General features: G+C 37.1%; 2 protein-coding genes across 2 annotated transcripts; one reads left to right on the top strand and one right to left on the bottom strand.

Moving 5' to 3' along the window:
- Positions 1-399: 399 nt before the first annotated feature.
- LOC100177115 (angiotensin-converting enzyme-like) lies at positions 400-10,791 on the top strand. The gene is made up of 15 exons (XM_002125360.3): positions 400-779; positions 836-892; positions 953-1,083; positions 1,499-1,641; positions 3,312-3,446; positions 4,884-4,990; positions 5,470-5,658; positions 6,025-6,177; positions 6,761-6,875; positions 7,267-7,378; positions 7,708-7,828; positions 8,187-8,331; positions 8,967-9,065; positions 9,893-10,015; positions 10,458-10,791. The coding sequence occupies exons 1-15, from the start codon at positions 410-412 to the stop codon at positions 10,621-10,623; spliced, it is 2,166 nt and encodes a 721-aa protein (XP_002125396.2). The 5' UTR covers positions 400-409; the 3' UTR covers positions 10,624-10,791.
- LOC100186524 (DDB1- and CUL4-associated factor 7) lies at positions 10,782-16,946 on the bottom strand. Its single transcript, XM_002125216.4, has 8 exons — positions 16,694-16,946; positions 15,470-15,625; positions 15,093-15,204; positions 13,912-14,030; positions 13,255-13,377; positions 12,847-12,933; positions 11,869-11,986; positions 10,782-11,277 (listed from the first exon to the last, which is right to left on the bottom strand). The coding sequence occupies exons 1-8, from the start codon at positions 16,835-16,837 to the stop codon at positions 11,105-11,107; spliced, it is 1,032 nt and encodes a 343-aa protein (XP_002125252.1). The 5' UTR covers positions 16,838-16,946; the 3' UTR covers positions 10,782-11,104.
- Positions 16,947-17,153: the final 207 nt, after the last annotated feature.

Here is a 17,153-nt window from a genome sequence, read left to right as displayed (position 1 = left end):
GTGCCGTCCACACGGAAGCAATAGGTTCGCATTAGTTGGTGCGGCTCAGTGAATACTTGGTCTATAGGTTTAGAAACCACGCGTTTCAATCAGTGTGACTTCGGAAACGGCGCTGTCTTTTACCAGAACCGACCATATGCGATGCTTGCAGTTACTGGATGTGTTGACGTTATAGCTTTTATATGAGTTGTATAATAATTGATTGAATGGTGTGGAGAGGGAAGGGTAGTCGTTATAACACGGGTGTTCGGTTTTGTACACCTTGTGCTTGCTTACAAGTTACCATGTATTTAACTTATTTATCCTCGCATGGTAGGGCAATGACAGTCGTTATGACACGGGTGTTCTGTTTCATACACCTCGTGCCCGCTTTCAAGTTATAAGCAAGAACTTACTTGTTTATGTGACAATGTTTATTGTTTACAGGACGATGAGGTTTGTTTGTTTCATTGTGTTGATTATTGCGACACAATGCAACGGGGTTTACTTCGACTTGGAAGATTTCCTCGAGCAGTGGGAATCTGAACAAGTATTAACCACATATGAGTGCAGTATGTGTAAGCGACCAGATATAAAGGGAAGCTCGCCGGTTATAACAGAATCCGATGGATTGTTACGTCATAACCTGAAATCTGACGTAACAAGTGACGCCCTGACAAGTGTTCAAGGTCTTGATGATGGATTAGATGACGTCACAGCATCCAATGACAATGAGATGACGTCACAGAAAGCAAAAGACGATTTTTTTGACGACATGATTGGTGTGTCAAATATACAAGGTATGACGTATAACGTGATGTAATAATGACGTAGTTATTACGTAGTTTCATTCCAGATGTTCAACAAGGAGAAAGAGATACATCCAAGATAAGAAAGCGAAGCGCCGAGACAAGTAAGTGACGTAACAGTAGGTACAATGACGTAACAAGTAAACATTTTAACGTGACAACAGATCAACAAGCGGTATCGCGGTTTCTTCGCGTCTTTCAAGATAATTTGGAAAAATGGCGGCGCAAGAATGGGTTGGCAGGTTTCAACCGAGAGACGAATCTAACGAAACACAACACTCAAATTCACACAAAGGTATATGGGAATATTTAGGGTCCAGACCAGATTTGGTTTATTACCCCAGCACTGAGGCTGGCTTTTTATACTAATATGAACTTGTGTATTTATTATAGAATGATGGGAAAAAACGTTACTGTCATTATTAATACAGTAGGTTGGGGAAAGATGGGACAATTTTTATTCTATTTTTTCGTCCCATGTGGTAGTAAATAAAAAACATTCAATGAATTATAAACCGTATCCCCATGGCCTCCATAGACCGTTGTTAATTATTTGAAACACGATCAGGATATTTGGATATTATGTGATAAAGGTGTCATTTTACCCCGCCACACTGTATATAAACTTAGGCTGTTTATATTAACTTATTAATATTATATTTTACAATTCCTAATTTAACCTATTATCTCGTTGCATTATTTCCATAAAGGTATCATTAGCTTTCACGAATTGGTTGATCAAGGAACAGAAGGCGGCCACCAAGTTTAGATTGAACGGTTTAGACTGCGCTCAAACAAGGATGATAAAAAGCATACGGAAGACAAGTTCTTGTAAAGAACCCGCACTACGAAAGTGAGTTTGTGTGGTTGCTTGTACATCAGCATGTGGTAGAACATGTGGTATATCAGATGTAAAATATAACATGAACTTATTAGTATAATTTTCAGTTATTATTTTTTACAGTTTTTGGTTAGTAATAGTAAGGTGGGGGAAGAAGTGACACCTTAGTACATAATATCCAAATATCTTGATTGTGTTTTAAACAAATAACAACGGTCTATGAAAGTCGTGAAGATACAGTTTTATAATTCTTTGAATGTTCTTTGTTTACTACCAAATAGGACAAAAAAACAGAATGAAAAATGTGTCCCGTCTTTATAAAATCGCGATTAAAAATTCCCATTAAATAGAGTGTATAGACTTATAACATTGATAATCTAAAAGGACAACGGACAAGTAACCCTATATATAGTATAGTGGGCCAAGACGAGACACATTTTTATTCTACTTTCTCGTTCCATTCCACAAGAAAGAATATTTACGTAACTATATAACAGTATTCTCACGACTTCATAGACCATTGTTAATTGTTTAAAACACGATCACGATATTTGCATATTGTGTGCTAAAGAAATTTCATCCTATTTCACAGTAAAACATAGGAAGTAACTCGTGGCTATTGCATGTGAACGAAGGTCAGTTGTAAAGCATACACAGCCACGATTTGACGACAAATTTCATAAATTTCCGATGATCATTATTTGTCGGGATTAGAATACACAAACGCTACAATGAACAAAGGACCGGATTTTATTTTTCGCTGTTGACGCGAACGCTGCTATCTTGGTAGTCTATCAAGATATTGTCAACTTGATTTAAAATAAACGCCTTTATTTTAGTCTAGAATTGTTTAGATTATCGCAACGAAATGACGAGTCCCTTAAAGAAACGCACGCTAATTCGTTTTGGTTTAAATTGATTACTTCAAAATTGTCGCCGCACAAAGTAATATGATTAAGCGTAATAAAGGCATGTCACTACTCGGGTGTGACATCACAAAGTGAATTGTTTCATCCATAATTCACACCGTTGGGAAAATGTGGTCGATTTTTTACCTCGTGTTGGGTTCAACGTCAAAGCTTTTTAACCAACGCTCGTTTCCACACTTTTATTCACACCATGGTATAACGAGTGTTGTTTTGCTGTTGATTCCCTTCTCTATCGCGCTTTAATTGATGTGACTTCGCTATCGTTTTTTAAAATAGAAATTATGTTTTATACAATTTTCATTTTAAACGTTTCGGTTAAAACATAAAACCGCATTGTACATATGACCTGGCATGTTGTATTTAAACGGACCAGAAACCCATGGTTTATACCCAAGTTAATTATGGCATATCTTAATAGGTTATATTATGTTGATATAATATATAGGAGGGTGGGGAAAAATGGGACACCTTTTTTGGTGTTGACCAACGTTGATTTTTAATACAGTATCATACCAACGTTACTGTCATTATTAATACAGTGTAGAAAAAATTGTATTATTAATACAATTTTTTCATTCTATTTTCTCGCCCAATTTGGTAGTAAACAAAGAACATTCAAAGAATTATAAAAGCGTATCTTCACGACTCCCACGGACCGTGGTTAATTGTTTTAAACACGATGTTTGAATATTATGTGCTAAAAGTGTACCATCTTCCCCCACACTACTACATGTTATGTAATATATTCCACAGGGAAGCTGTATTGAAGCGAAACAGGATTACATCAATCTACAGCAAAGCGAAAGTTTGTCGACCAAACCACCCACATAAGTGTCTTATGTACGAACCAGGACTCATCAATCTCTTCGCTAAGTCAAGGAATTATAGGTGGGGTGTGTATATAGTGGGTTGGGGTAAGATAGGACATGTATATACAGTGGGTATTGGTAAAATAGTACAAGTATATACAGTAGATTGGGGAAAGATGGAACAAGTATATATAGAAGGTTGGGGTAAAATGGAACAAGTATATATAGTAGGTTGGGGTAAGATGGGACATGTATATATAGTACATTGGGGAAAGATGGGACATGCATATATAGTAGGTTGGATAAAATGGAACATGCATATATAGTAGGTTGGGGTAAGCTGGGACAAGTATATACAGGAGGTTAGGGTAAGATGGGACAAATATATATAGTATGTTGGGGTAAGATGGGACATGTATATATAGTAGGTTGGGGTAAGATGGGACATGTATATATAGTAGGTTGGGGTAGAACGAACCTTATTTCCTTCTCTTTTATCGTCCCATTTGGCAGAAAACAAAGAACATTTACAGAATTCTATAACCGTGTCCCCACGACTTTAAAAGAACGCTGTTAATCGTTAAAGCATGATTAAGAAATATGGGATTCTATGTGCTAACAGTATCCATTCGAACCACAGTATTATATATGGACAAAAAAGCTTATGTTTGGCCGCAATCCACACTAAGTGATTTATGAACAAGTATTACGTCTAATGTGTAAACTCTAGGGCATTGGAAGCGCCAGGCGTGAAACCCGGATTACACACATGCACGCGGTCGGCTGCCAATAGAATGTGCATGTGCAATAAGGGCGCGTATTAGAGCTGACAATTCATTCCAGTTGGTCAGTTTGCGGTAATTTGATATTTGGGTTTCTCGGAGTAATGGGATATGGTTATAAATTAAGACGCCCGGCGAACAATTGAAGAAATAATTTGGGGTTAGGAAGTTTAAAGCGTAAAATATGTTTGGGTAATTGCTAAACGAATGTAAATTGTTTATCTTCGCGTGGCGGGGCAACGAAAGTCGATATAACACCGGTGTTTTGTTTTATTGGGACGTTGATTTGGGCCTTTATTGTATGAGCTACAAATTTATTGGTGACCACAGGGTTTGAAGAAATTACCAACAAGTGTCTTGCCTAAGTAAACAAACAGTGGTAGACGTATCGAGCCTCGAACCCGGTAACTATACGGTTACTATGGGACCAACTAACCACTAAATCACGGCGCAAAACATTCTTGGCTAAATAATAGGCACATTTCGATGCAAGGTATAGATTTAATCGACCATATAGAATGTTATTTATATCATTGTTATTACAACTATATGAGAAGTCTATATTAGGTGCAAAAGTCACGCTTTTACTGACATTCTTTCCCACACTTTTTATCCATAGCGTATTTAAATAACTGTTGTTTTGCTGTTGATTCTCTTTTCTTCGTTTTTTAAATAACATGATCTTCGCTATCGTTTTTGAAAATATAAATAAAACCTATGTTATCATTATACAGTGAACTGGTTTGGGCATGGAAAGGGTGGAGAGATGCGATCGGACCGAAGATACGAACGGATTGGGAAAGAATCATTCAGATCAATAACATAGGAGCACGCGAGAATGGTAATGATCAATGTGCTGATTAATTATTAATGGGCAATGTTTATTTATATTATATTGGGGTAAGATGGTCCACCATGTCATTCTATTTTCTCCTCTCAATTGGTAAACCAAAGTAAACCGAAAAAACTTAAAGAATTATAAAACGGTATCCGCACGACTTGTGTAGACCGTTGGTAATTGTTTACAATACGATCAGTATATTTTAATATTATGTGATAAAAGTGTCCCGTTTCCCCCCACACTATTACATGTGCTAAAGGTGTCCCGACTTCCCCCACACTATTACATGTGCTAAAGGTGTCCCGACTTCCCCCACACTATTACATGTACTAAAGGTGTCCCGACTTCCCCCACACTATTACATGTGCTAAAGGTGTCCCGACTTCCCCCACACTATTACATGTGCTAAAGGTGTCCCGACTTTCCTACCCTACTATATAGGTATAAGTAGAGGTAACTGAACATACGGTTTATATCAGGTTACCACGATGAAGGGGCATACTGGAGGCTTAATTATGAGCTGACAGATCTGCAACAAGTTGTGAACAAACTATGGGACGAACTTCGTCCTTTCTATTTACAACTACACTCGTACGTGAGGTACAAGCTGCACCAGGAGTATGGGAACCATGTTAACTTAACGGGGCCAATACCAGCAAACATACTAGGTAAGTGATGTGTATGTAATATATGGTGCCATTATGGGTGTATGTGTTCTCGGGCAAGACACTTAGTGGTAATTGAACAGACTGTATAAATCGCGCCTTTTCGTGAAAAATGACGTAATATTAAAATATAGAACCGTATACTCACAACTTTAAAAGCTGTTGTTAATTAGTAAAAACACGACCAGGAAATTCGAGATACTATTTTATAACGGTAACCATCTTACCCTACAGAACTATTTTTGATTTTTTAAATCCCCAAAATGACCTAAATGGTGACGTTTTGTGAGCCTCGCGTTTCTTTTTTTTACCTTTATTATCCCGCGAGTTTTTTAAAAAGTGACGTAATTGATGACGTTTTAAATCCAGGCGAAATCTGGGCAATGTCGTGGCTTAACATCTATGACATCACAAAGCCATACCCGAATGTGAACGCTTTCCAAGTCAACAAGGGAATGAAGGAGAAGAATTACACGACACATGATCTATTCGTGCTTGCTGATAACTTTTATCAATCTATTGGTGAGTCACGACAGTGAGATTCGAACCAAGAAACCTTTAGTTGGTATCGATTTTTTTGGCCAAGATCGCGTATAGCGTACCTATATTCTACTGTTCTTTAAACAACAATAAACGATGCGATGTTGTTTTCAGAAAGGTATATGTCCTTAAAATACCAAAATACAGATAATTAAGTGGACAGCCTTTATCAAACGACGCATCCAACTTAACCAAACTAAGGCGTAACAGATTAATTTGATTGGGTGTAGAAACCAGCATGGATGCGTACCAGTCGATATTTACCCCCAATCCGAATACCACAACTATTATAGGGGTGGGGCAAAGGGGTGGGGGCAAAGGGGTGGGGACAAAGGGGTGGGGACACACCTTTTCATTCTATTTGTTTATTTTGTCCCATTTCGTAGTAAATAAAGAACATTCAAACAATTTTAAAACTGACTCTCATATAGGCCGTTGTTAATTGTTTAAAACACGATCAGGATTTTTAGAGAACATGTCTCAATGCTGTTCCATCTTCCCCCATCCTACTATATCTTTCGTATATCATCACTTCATTACTTAACAACTATATATTGCGGCACAGGTTTACCGGCGATGCCGAAAACGTTTTGGGAATTATCTATGTTTACACGACCAAAGAACCGATCAGTGGTTTGTTATGCTTCAGCTTGGAACCTTGGACACAAGACGGACGTCAGGTTTGGAAATTTTTGAATATAGTAGGATGGGGTAAAATGGGACACGTTCATATACTCTTAGGTGGTAAAAAGAGAATTTACAGATTTAAATAACCGATTCCCCCACGACTAAAAAGTGAGTGATTTAAATGCTAAAAACACACAATTAGAATTTTTGGGATTTAGTTGCCATCTTACCCCACAGTACAATACGAGTTAATTGTGCACGTAGTTTGACAAAATGTTAATGTTGTTCATCCTTGTGTTTTAACGACTGTCGTTTTGTCGCTTCAATTCCCCACTTTTATGGCGTGTTTAACGATTTGCGGCCAAATCCAACGAAGAGATAAATAATATTCAAGCAACGATAAATAACCTAAGTCTATAATGTCACATGTATATTTTAACCAAGGGTGAAGATGTGTGCTGCGGTCAATGCTAACTACCTTTACACGGTGCATCACGAGATGGGACATTGCCAATATTACCTCGCTTACAATGAAGCTCAACCACCAGAGTTTCGGGTATGTTGTATAAAATGAATGGGTGTAAATTATTTATCCTCGCTTGGCGGGGTAATGATAGAAGTTATAATACGGTTTTTCTGTTTTATAAACCTCATGCCAGCTTACGAGTTACCACGTATGTAACTTGTTTATTCTTGTATGACTGAGCAACGATAGTCGTTACAACACAAGTGCTTTGTTTCATACACATCGTGCTTGCCAACAAGTTACCTCTCATGTTACTTTGTGGATGATTGTATTTCTGTATGGGTGATAATTTGGACTACCCATTAGTAACCACTGTGTTGAAGCATTGTAACGTAATAATAACTGCTTATACGTCACAGGCAGGGGCAAACTCTGGCTTCCATGAAGCGATAGGGGACACTGCAGCGCTGTCAGTCATCAACCCAACGCATCTGAAGAAACTTGGAATTTTAAAGGAAGTGGATTCGAACACGAAGTATCGTAAGTTGGTGCTATATAAGGTTACGTGTTTGGGGGTAATGGGTCGAATCTGTGCTGGAGCAGGGCTTAATGCTCGATGCTGCTACCATTGCGTCCGTACGTATATGTCCTTGGGCAAAACATTTAACGGCAATTGCTTCAAACAGTGAATAGGCACTAAGCAGCCACGAGGTGAATGAAACAGAACACGTGTGTTATAACGACTTCCATTGCCTCGCCATGTGAGGATAAACAAGTTACATACGTCGTACCTCGTAAGTGGGCACGGGGTGTATGAAACAAAACGCCCATGTTATACCTACCATCGTTGCTCCACCATGTGAGGATAAATAAGTTACATTCATCGAAATAATTCCAGAGCAAAACATCAACTTCCTTCTACGAAGAGCGCTTGAGAAAGTTGCCTTCTTCCCTTTTTCTCTCTCGCTTGAAAACTGGAGGTGGGACGTGTTTAGTGGAAAGATAACGAACAAGAACTTAAACGCTGGGTGGTGGGAGAAAAAGTAAGTATGGGTTGTGTATAGTGGTTTCACCCACGACTCCACGAGGATATAAATGACCAAACCAACCAAAAGTCATGTCTGCTTATCATCACACTGCAATAGCTTCAGCAACTTGACTGTGGGCATGGGAGTTGCAACCATGGATAAGTCATTCAAGTTTCCACCCACGAGGATATAAATGACCAAACCAACCAAAAGTGATGTCTGCTTATCTACACACTGCAATAGCTTCAGCAACTTGACTGTGGGCATGGGAGTGGCAACCATAGATAAGTCACTCAAGTTCCCACCCACGAGGATATAAATGACCAAACCAACCAAAAGTCATGTCTGCTTATCCACACACTGCAATAGCTTCAGCAACTCGACTGTGGGCATGGAGGTGGAAACCATGGATAAGTCACTCAAGTTCCCACCCACGAGGATATAAATGACCAAACTAACCCAAAGTCATGTCTGCTTATCCACACACTGCAATAGCTTCAGCAACTTGACTGTGGGCATGGGTGTGGCAACCATGATAAGCCACTCAAGTTCCCATCCATGAGGATATAAATGACCAAACCAACCAATAGCCATGCCTGCTTATCTACACACTGCAATAGCTTCAGCGTTTTAAGCATATTATTCAACAGAATGAAATACCAAGGCATTAAGCCCCCGGTACCACGATCCGAGCACGATTTTGACCCCGGCTCCAAATACCACGTGACCAGCGGAACCCCATACATAAGGTATCAACATTCAAACAGTGTTGTCAGGTAGCTTTCATATTAGCCCAGTGTTTCCAAATAGCTTTTTTTCTGTCAAAATTCTTACAGTATCAATACTCAAACAGTGTTGCTCGGTCGATTTTACTGTAGTGTTTTCAAGGTAAGTTTTGACGATTTTTTTGCCAAATGTTGCAAGATAAAGTGTTTCCAGACAATCTTTTGAAACAAATAATCCAGTGTTGCCAGCTAGTTTCCATATAGTGTTTCCAGATATTTTCTTGAAACTTTCTTTGGTCAAGTGTTTCACATTTTTACGATTCTTTGTGGACTTAGTTTTGCTTGCTGTTGCAATTCAGTGTTTCCAGCTATTTAAAACCAGTGTTTCCAGACATTTAACACCAGTGTTTACAGACATTTAACACCAGTGTTTACAGATATTTAACACCAGTGTTTACAGATATTTAACACCAGTGTTTCCAGATATTTAACACCAGTGTTTCCAGATATTTAACACCAGTGTTTCTAGATATTTAAAACCAGTGTTTCCAGATATTTAACACCAGTGTTTTCATATATTTAACACCAGTGTTTCCAGATATTTAAAACTAATGTTTCCATATATTTAAAACCAATATTTCCAAATATTTAACACCAGTGTTTCCAGATATATAAGACCAGTGTTTTCATATATTTAACATCAGTGTTTCCAGACATTTAACACCAGTGTTTCCATGTATTTAACACCAGTGTTTCCAGATATTTAACATCAGTGTTTCCAGATATTTAACACCAGTGTTTCCAGATATTTAACTCCAGTGTTTTCAGATATTTAACACCAGTGTTTCCAGATATTTTGTCGCCCACATCCTTGAGTTCCAATTCTATGAGAGCCTGTGCAAGTTAGCCGGACATAAGGGGGACCTTCATCTGTGTGACTTCCAGGGTTCAAAGGTGGCCGGGAAAAAATTCAGGTAAATATTGGTTGTTAGGTGTTGTACTGCGGTCACGTTGGCCTCTGGAACTGAGGGTACGGGTTCGAGGCTTCATGCTGGCGCCATTGTTGGTGTGTGTCCTTGGGCAAGACAATTAATTGCAATTGTTATTGTTTAGAACAATTGTGCTATAACTTTTTTTCTTGATATAACTTAAGTTTTTACCTGCCATGCGAGGATAAATTAAATTCACTTATCCTTTATACAAAGATATTCTGGCAACAGGAAACTACAGCAAATAAACCGTATCCCATTTTAATTATTTGATCCTTGCTTCTGCCTTTAAAGAGTTAAATAAATGTAAACTTTATTCTTTCCAGTGATATGCTGGTTGTATCCTTATGGAAGAAGTAAATAATAATCTTTTCTGATTAATCAGATCCTTGCTTTTACATTCTATATTATTTCACTCTTTTTACAGAGATATGCTAGCCATGGGAAGCAGTAAGCATTGGAGTGACACCTTGCATAAGTTGACGGGTTCGTGTCATATGAACGCAGGGTCAACATTAAGGTTCTTTAAACCACTTCGCGAGTGGTTGGAGAAGGAAAACAAACGGTTGGGGAACAAGATAGGATGGGACTAAAGCTTAGAATGGATAAGGGGAAGAACTTTACTGGAGCAATTTAGTAATAGAAATAATATAAACAATTCGTAAATATTCGTTGCGTGGTAATTTGCACGATTTTTTTTCAAAGGGTTTAAATTTTCTGTGTGTTGCAAAGTTTAATAAAGTTTTTAATGTTTCTTGTTACGAAAGTCCTTTTATTTGAGCGCATTACATTTTGCGGTACGTAGTATTGTACGACAGACAATATATATAGTTAGGTAACAAAGGATTTTGAATGTGGCCGACTTAACAGACGTCATAATTCTGAGTTTTTTTATAAAATAAATATTTACAAAACAACAATCACGCCTTCAGTGATGTCACAATACATGACTATTGATAGGAATATATGCAGTGTGACATCACACACACAATTGTCACTCAACACAGCAACCTAAGAGTGTTTCCAAATGAAAATGTGGCAGAATATAAAAATAAAAAATTGTGCAACACTGATTCAAACCCTTAGGATTTCCAATGTCTTGTTGTAACAAATAGAAATCCAATCAGGTTGCCCGGCAGCCCACTGTATCTGGTTAATCTCCCCATCTGCTGTGTAAGCAAGTATTGGATCCTCAATGGCTCGTGGCATTTGCTGTATGTCCCATATTAACGCTTGATGGTCATCGCCTACAGTTGAAGTGAATTCATATCAATAATAGTGACAGGCACTGAGGCACATGTAAGACACAATACAACACATGTGTTACTTGTTGGAGGTGAAACAAAACCAATGTCACAGTCACCATAACACAATGTGCTGGTGGTAACATTCCCTCTTTAGTCAGTTCAACCAATAATTGTAATCAAAGATGCTGGGTGTAATGTTTAAAGCTGCTTAAATTGTGGGCCTATATGTCCTTGGGTAAGACACAAAGTTACATACATGGTAACTAGTAAACATGAGGTGTATGAAACAAAACACCTGTGTTATAACGACTGTCGTTGCCCCGTTATGCGAGGATTAATAAGTTACATACGTGGTAACTTGTAAGCAGACATGAGGTGTATGAAACAGAACACCTGTGTTATAACTACTGTCGTTGCCCCGTTATGCGAAAATAATTAAGTTACATACGTGGTAACTTGTAAGCGGACATGAGGTGTATAAAACAGAACACCCGTGTTATAAGACTGCGTTGCCCGATGTGAGAATAAATAATTTACATAGTTTAATTTACAAATTTAATTTACAAGTAAAACCAAAGTATATCAACTAACCAGCGGTGCAGACATGACAAGATGAATGCGGGGCCCACGCGATCCCATTCACACAAGCACGATGGTTGTTTAACTTGGCAACCGGTGTACAGGGTACTCGCACGTCAAGAATAATAACCTGCACGATAACAACCTGATGTTTAGAAACCACAATTTCATACCTGGATACAATAACATAAAACAATAATTATTTATCTCTAAATATGATAGTGATGTTCATATTAACTAAAACAACGAAGATAAGGGAATTTAGCAGCAAAACAAAAGTCGCTAAATCTCGCAATGGATAAACGGTGTGTGAAAGACATTACATTGTTAATCCAATATCAATGTTCATATACTCCACACTGCATATGTTTCTAATGTTCCACACTATAAGTTTGCTACAATTATGGTTTCAAAGAAGTATTTGTTCTAAGTTTACAAAAATTATGGTTGACGTTCTGAAAAAACTTTTGTTCAACTTTAAATAGTTGAAGTGTTACACAACCACAGCATAAGTGTGATGGTTAAAGGATTTATATGCAAATGCTGTGTTCGATGTTTTAACTGCTAATATTGATACAAGACAACCTTTATTTACATGAAGTATTCAAGCTAGAAGTACTGGGATAGTGTCATTCACAAATTAGCCTATATATTAATATGGGACAATTGATATATATATATATATAACACATGAAACAGAGGAATACATAAATATATAGTAGGGTGGGGGAAGATGGGACACCTTTAGCACATAATATCTAAATATCCTAATCAGGTTTTAAACATTTAACAACAGTCTATAGGAGTCGTGAGGTTCTTTGTTTACTACCAAATGGGATGGGAAAATATATTGAAAAGGTGTCCCATCTTACCGCAACCTACTATATAATGAAAACATATGATATAATAAATAAGACTAATTATCTAAGCATTGGTAAAAGGAAAGTACTAGTTGTATCACATTTATAGATAAAATACAAGCATATTCACCTCCACACCATCCATGGCCATTGTAGCAAGGTAGTTTGGATCTTGTTTGTTCCAACATAATCTAAGCAAGGGTTGGTGGGTGGGGTCCTGTGGGTAGATCGTATTAATGTGAAAGGCATTAAACAAACCAATTTACTTTACTATATGTTTATTGTATATTATATATATATATACTTGTAAATTCCCTTTTTTATAGGAGTGAGGATTGGTGCCAGAGTTGGTCATTACTCCAACATTGTATATGCACATTCTATTCTATCTGGGTGAGGTCCTACAGCGAGCATAACAGAAGAACTGAGATTTAGGCGAGAGTTGGCCAAAAATACTTTGGTAAAAAAAGGTTGTTTTTAGTTTAACATCTTTATTTATGGTAAATGTTATTTGAACAACCCCCACAACAATCATCACCTCATATATAATGGTTGAATGTTCAAGATGACGAAGATCAAACATTCGAACTGAGCCGTCTGCCCCAACCGATGCAAACATGTCCCGTCCACCTCCTGCTCGACTGAATGCGATGTCATAAACCTGTGTGTGATGTCATAAGTGTGTGTGATGTCATAAACACTTGGTCTAGTAGTGAATTATACAATCTACAATAAGTTAACACTGCTGTGTTAGAGGCGGCTTTGAAATTCATTAAGTTTGAAGCAGCTGAGCTTTTTAAGATTAAATGCTTTAGTGATTTCAAACTATACCAGTACCACACACATGTATGTACATATGGTATGAGAGTAACTTAAATGGATTTATTTGAATCATTTTATACATAAAGGGTTCCATGGCGTGTTATCGGGCATAGTAATGACTTGGTGGGCAAAACATTTGTTGAAATAAATAAATGTAACTTATTAGTCCTTGTGTGGCCGAAAACGACAGTCGTTATAACACATATTCTGCTTCATACACTACGTGCCCGCTTAAGTTATTACGTATATAACTTTGTAAGTGAATATTTATTCATTTTTTATGAACAACAAACAGGATAAAAAGCGAAACTGTTGCAACTAAACTTATATAGTAAAATAAAGACGAACATAATATAAACCGTACTTCATATACCTCTTTATCGTGAGCTATAAGCTGGGTCTTCACATGCCCGGAAACTACATTAGTCCTCCCAAGTACTTGACCAGTCTCCAATCCCCATATTGTACAGGTGGTGTCAATGCTACTGGTACCTGTGGGTGGGTGTGTTAATGTTGTGTAATAATGAATATATGGCTAGGGGCAGAAGCACTTTCGATTTTTTGCACTGCATTAATTAGTAAACATAGGAAAATTTATTTTTAAGAGATTTGTTTTCCTAGTTTGTCTAACTTGACTAATTGCATTAATTATGTTAATGTAATGTAATCATAAATTTATAGGTAGAAAGAACTACTTTGAAATTTTACTTTGATAACCTGTACCTGTTGGTAGGATTTAATAATAAAGAGGGGTATGCACCAGACAGGACTACCCTGGAAATTTCAATAACACAATAATCAGTTTTGTGTGTCTAACTATCCCTGCCTCCCCTGTGTTTTAAAAAATTTGGTGCTCAGGTTTGTAACCATGAAAATACGATAAATAAAGTCTGTAATATTACAATATTAGTGATTGAATATTGAAGTGTTTGTTTGGTGATTCATATTTAACTGCAGGGTATACTGGTTAGGCTTTTGTAAACAAGTTACAAGCCATGTAATTGTTATGATAAGGCTATGACTGTTATTTTACTAGAATATTAAATAACATAATATTATTATGTATATAAATATATTAACAACTAAATCACACTTTCTTTAAGATCTAATTTTTCAAACAATTTGGAAGCTTGTTATAATATTACAATAAAAAACTTTTGGTTTAAGTTTTTTGTGCTAACAATTGTAAAATCAGCAATTTTTTAATATAAGGCGGTATTACGTAATTTGAGCTGCTTTCTATATGAACAAGCAGTTAACAGATCAACTTTTTTTTAGATATATATTATATATATATTTTTTAATACTTATATTTGCTAGTGTTAGCTAAAGACTTGTCTTTTAGAAATTGTTTAACATTTAATTACACTGCAATTTATGATTACTTTGATAAAACAATGAACCAAATAATAATACTTTTCAACATTTTATATTATCAAACAATTTGAAAGGATGTTTTATTATTACTTATTGCCACAATAATTGTAGAACTGCATTACACTACAATCTACAATTTATGATTATTATGAATCTAAGATAAAACAACGAACCAACCGAGTAAATTTGGTTCAACTTCATTCCAATCGAAAGCTGTAAGCGGGGCGCAAAAGTCAGAGTTCTTGTTGTTGTTCAACAAACATTCTAATCGCGTCTCGGTATCGGACACCTGTGAATAAATGAACATTTGGTAATGATGTTTTCGGTAATAACTGCAATAAAATACACCACTATAACCCCCACCACAACCTTAACGCCCTACACCCCAACCACAACTCACCCCCACTACCCACCCTACCGCATTACACCCCAGTGGTACTGCCCACCAAATACACTACTACACCCCGCAACTCACCACTCTCAACTACCCACTACACCCCAATACAACAAGTCAACCACTACTCTACACGTCCCCACTCCCACCCCCTACCCACCACTCTCCACAGTCGAAGGTAGTCACCGCTGGTAGCCAACAAATCGGGGAAAACCCCTTTTTTATCCGGGATCCAAATGATCTTCGTGCACGGATACGGATGATCGAACATGCTACGAGCCTTGAACTCTGACCTCTCCTCGTCCAGGCTCACGATCTGTGTGCAAACAATCAACTTTGTGAGATCTTAATTGACAATAAAAACTTTTAATTGTGTTGTAGCGCTCTTTAGTGATGTGGTTCCACATGTAACGCGCTGTAGTGTATGTTCTGCGCGCCAACTCGACTTCGCTCGAGGCAGAGAAGGCACCGTATTATTATTATTATTTTGTTGAAACGCGTGTGTGTATGTGTACTACTTTGTCACGTGCCCGCCACGTTTCCTTCTCTTTTTTTAGGTGTGACAAGTTTTGTGGAGGTGAACCGCAGCTTTTTGCAATATGGTTTGATCGCGTAAGGTGGTATAATAAATATACGATACGCCACAGTATCTTAAATTATGGTAACGAAGATTAAAAAAGGTTTAAAATGTAAAGACGAAACATAGCGACAATGTAGTCTTTAAAACAAGACTTATAATAAAGATATAATCAGTAAAATTAGGGAGATATGATTATAAAGTATGAACCTTTACAACCATGGTTTACATTCCTACACTTTGGGCCAAACTATTAACAATTAATAACAAAGCTTTGGTAACTTAAACCTAAAACTACATTCTACACAAATGTTTGTGAGTGTTCGTTAAAATATTTAACTTTTACATAAACAGTCAAAAGGGTTTGTGAACCACTGTAGTAGGCGACCCAACCAAATCAAACGGTGACCCAGGGGTTGAGAAGCACTCAGTCTGCAGAGTATGGCAGTTCATGAAGAGATCTGGCGCGTGCATTTCGCGTGTGCGCGTGCTATCATCAAGGCGTGCAAACCACGTACATTTCCAAGCCACAATAGGAAATCCTACTTAATTTAAAACGATTTTTTTTAATTGTTTAATTAATTGGCGTGCGTGGGACAAATTATGGCGTCCATCACCAAAAGTTTGTAAAAAATCGCGCGCGAACCTGCCATACTCTGCAGTCTGAAGAAGCACTAGTTCGTATCTTTTGTTATGAATCAGACATTATGACTCTATTCTATAGTAAAATTTATTGGCAAAAAAAGGTATTTATTTATAAGTTATTACACAAACTATATATACGACATACACGTTAATAAAACCAACCTGAACTTTGTTATTATATTCCTCAATAAAACTTCCAATAGCCAACCGAAACCTCTTGTCTGGCCTCACACTCCAGTTCATGGCGTAAACTGTCCATGGAGCCTCGTATTTGTAAATTTCTTTACGTTTTGGAACAGACACCATTTTGTTTATATTTTCGAACAATTTTTAAACCATTGACGCCTTCATTATCTTCTATTTAACTTTATAATACGACCGTATTAACTCAACAGACAAAACACAATCACTTTGTATATTTACAAAGTCTATTTTCAGATAAGTTGCACGGATCATACTGTACCACAAAAAAAGTTGGTAGGTACTGTAAATTTGGTCCCAAACTTAAATCAAATTAATGTAACAGGAAAAAATCGTCCCAGAATTTACTTTTTATCTAATTATAACGACAACAATTTACACAAATTTTAAAGTTTTCTGGAATATAGTAGGTTGGGGTAAG

Source organism: Ciona intestinalis, unplaced genomic scaffold (assembly GCF_000224145.3).
Source record: "Ciona intestinalis unplaced genomic scaffold, KH HT000059.2, whole genome shotgun sequence".
Taxonomy (NCBI): domain Eukaryota; kingdom Metazoa; phylum Chordata; class Ascidiacea; order Phlebobranchia; family Cionidae; genus Ciona; species Ciona intestinalis.
Note: the sequence above shows the minus strand (reverse complement) of the source record. Positions and strands in the feature narration are given on the sequence as shown.

Coding starts and splice junctions, on each gene's coding strand:
- LOC100177115 (XM_002125360.3), top strand. CDS start 410: ATGTTTATTGTTTACAGGACGATGAGGTTTGTTTGTTTCATTGTGTTG. Junction 3,447..4,883: donor GCTAAGTCAAGGAATTATAG/GTGGGGTGTGTA, acceptor ATCATTATACAG/TGAACTGGTTTGGGCATGGA. Junction 6,178..6,760: donor TAACTTTTATCAATCTATTG/GTGAGTCACGAC, acceptor ATTGCGGCACAG/GTTTACCGGCGATGCCGAAA.
- LOC100186524 (XM_002125216.4), bottom strand. CDS start 16,837: ATGGTGTCTGTTCCAAAACGTAAAGAAATTTACAAATACGAGGCTCCA. Junction 13,378..13,911: donor TTATAGCTCACGATAAAGAG/GTATATGAAGTA, acceptor CATCACACACAG/GTTTATGACATCGCATTCAG. Junction 11,278..11,868: donor TTGTCATGTCTGCACCGCTG/GTTAGTTGATAT, acceptor CTTCAACTGTAG/GCGATGACCATCAAGCGTTA.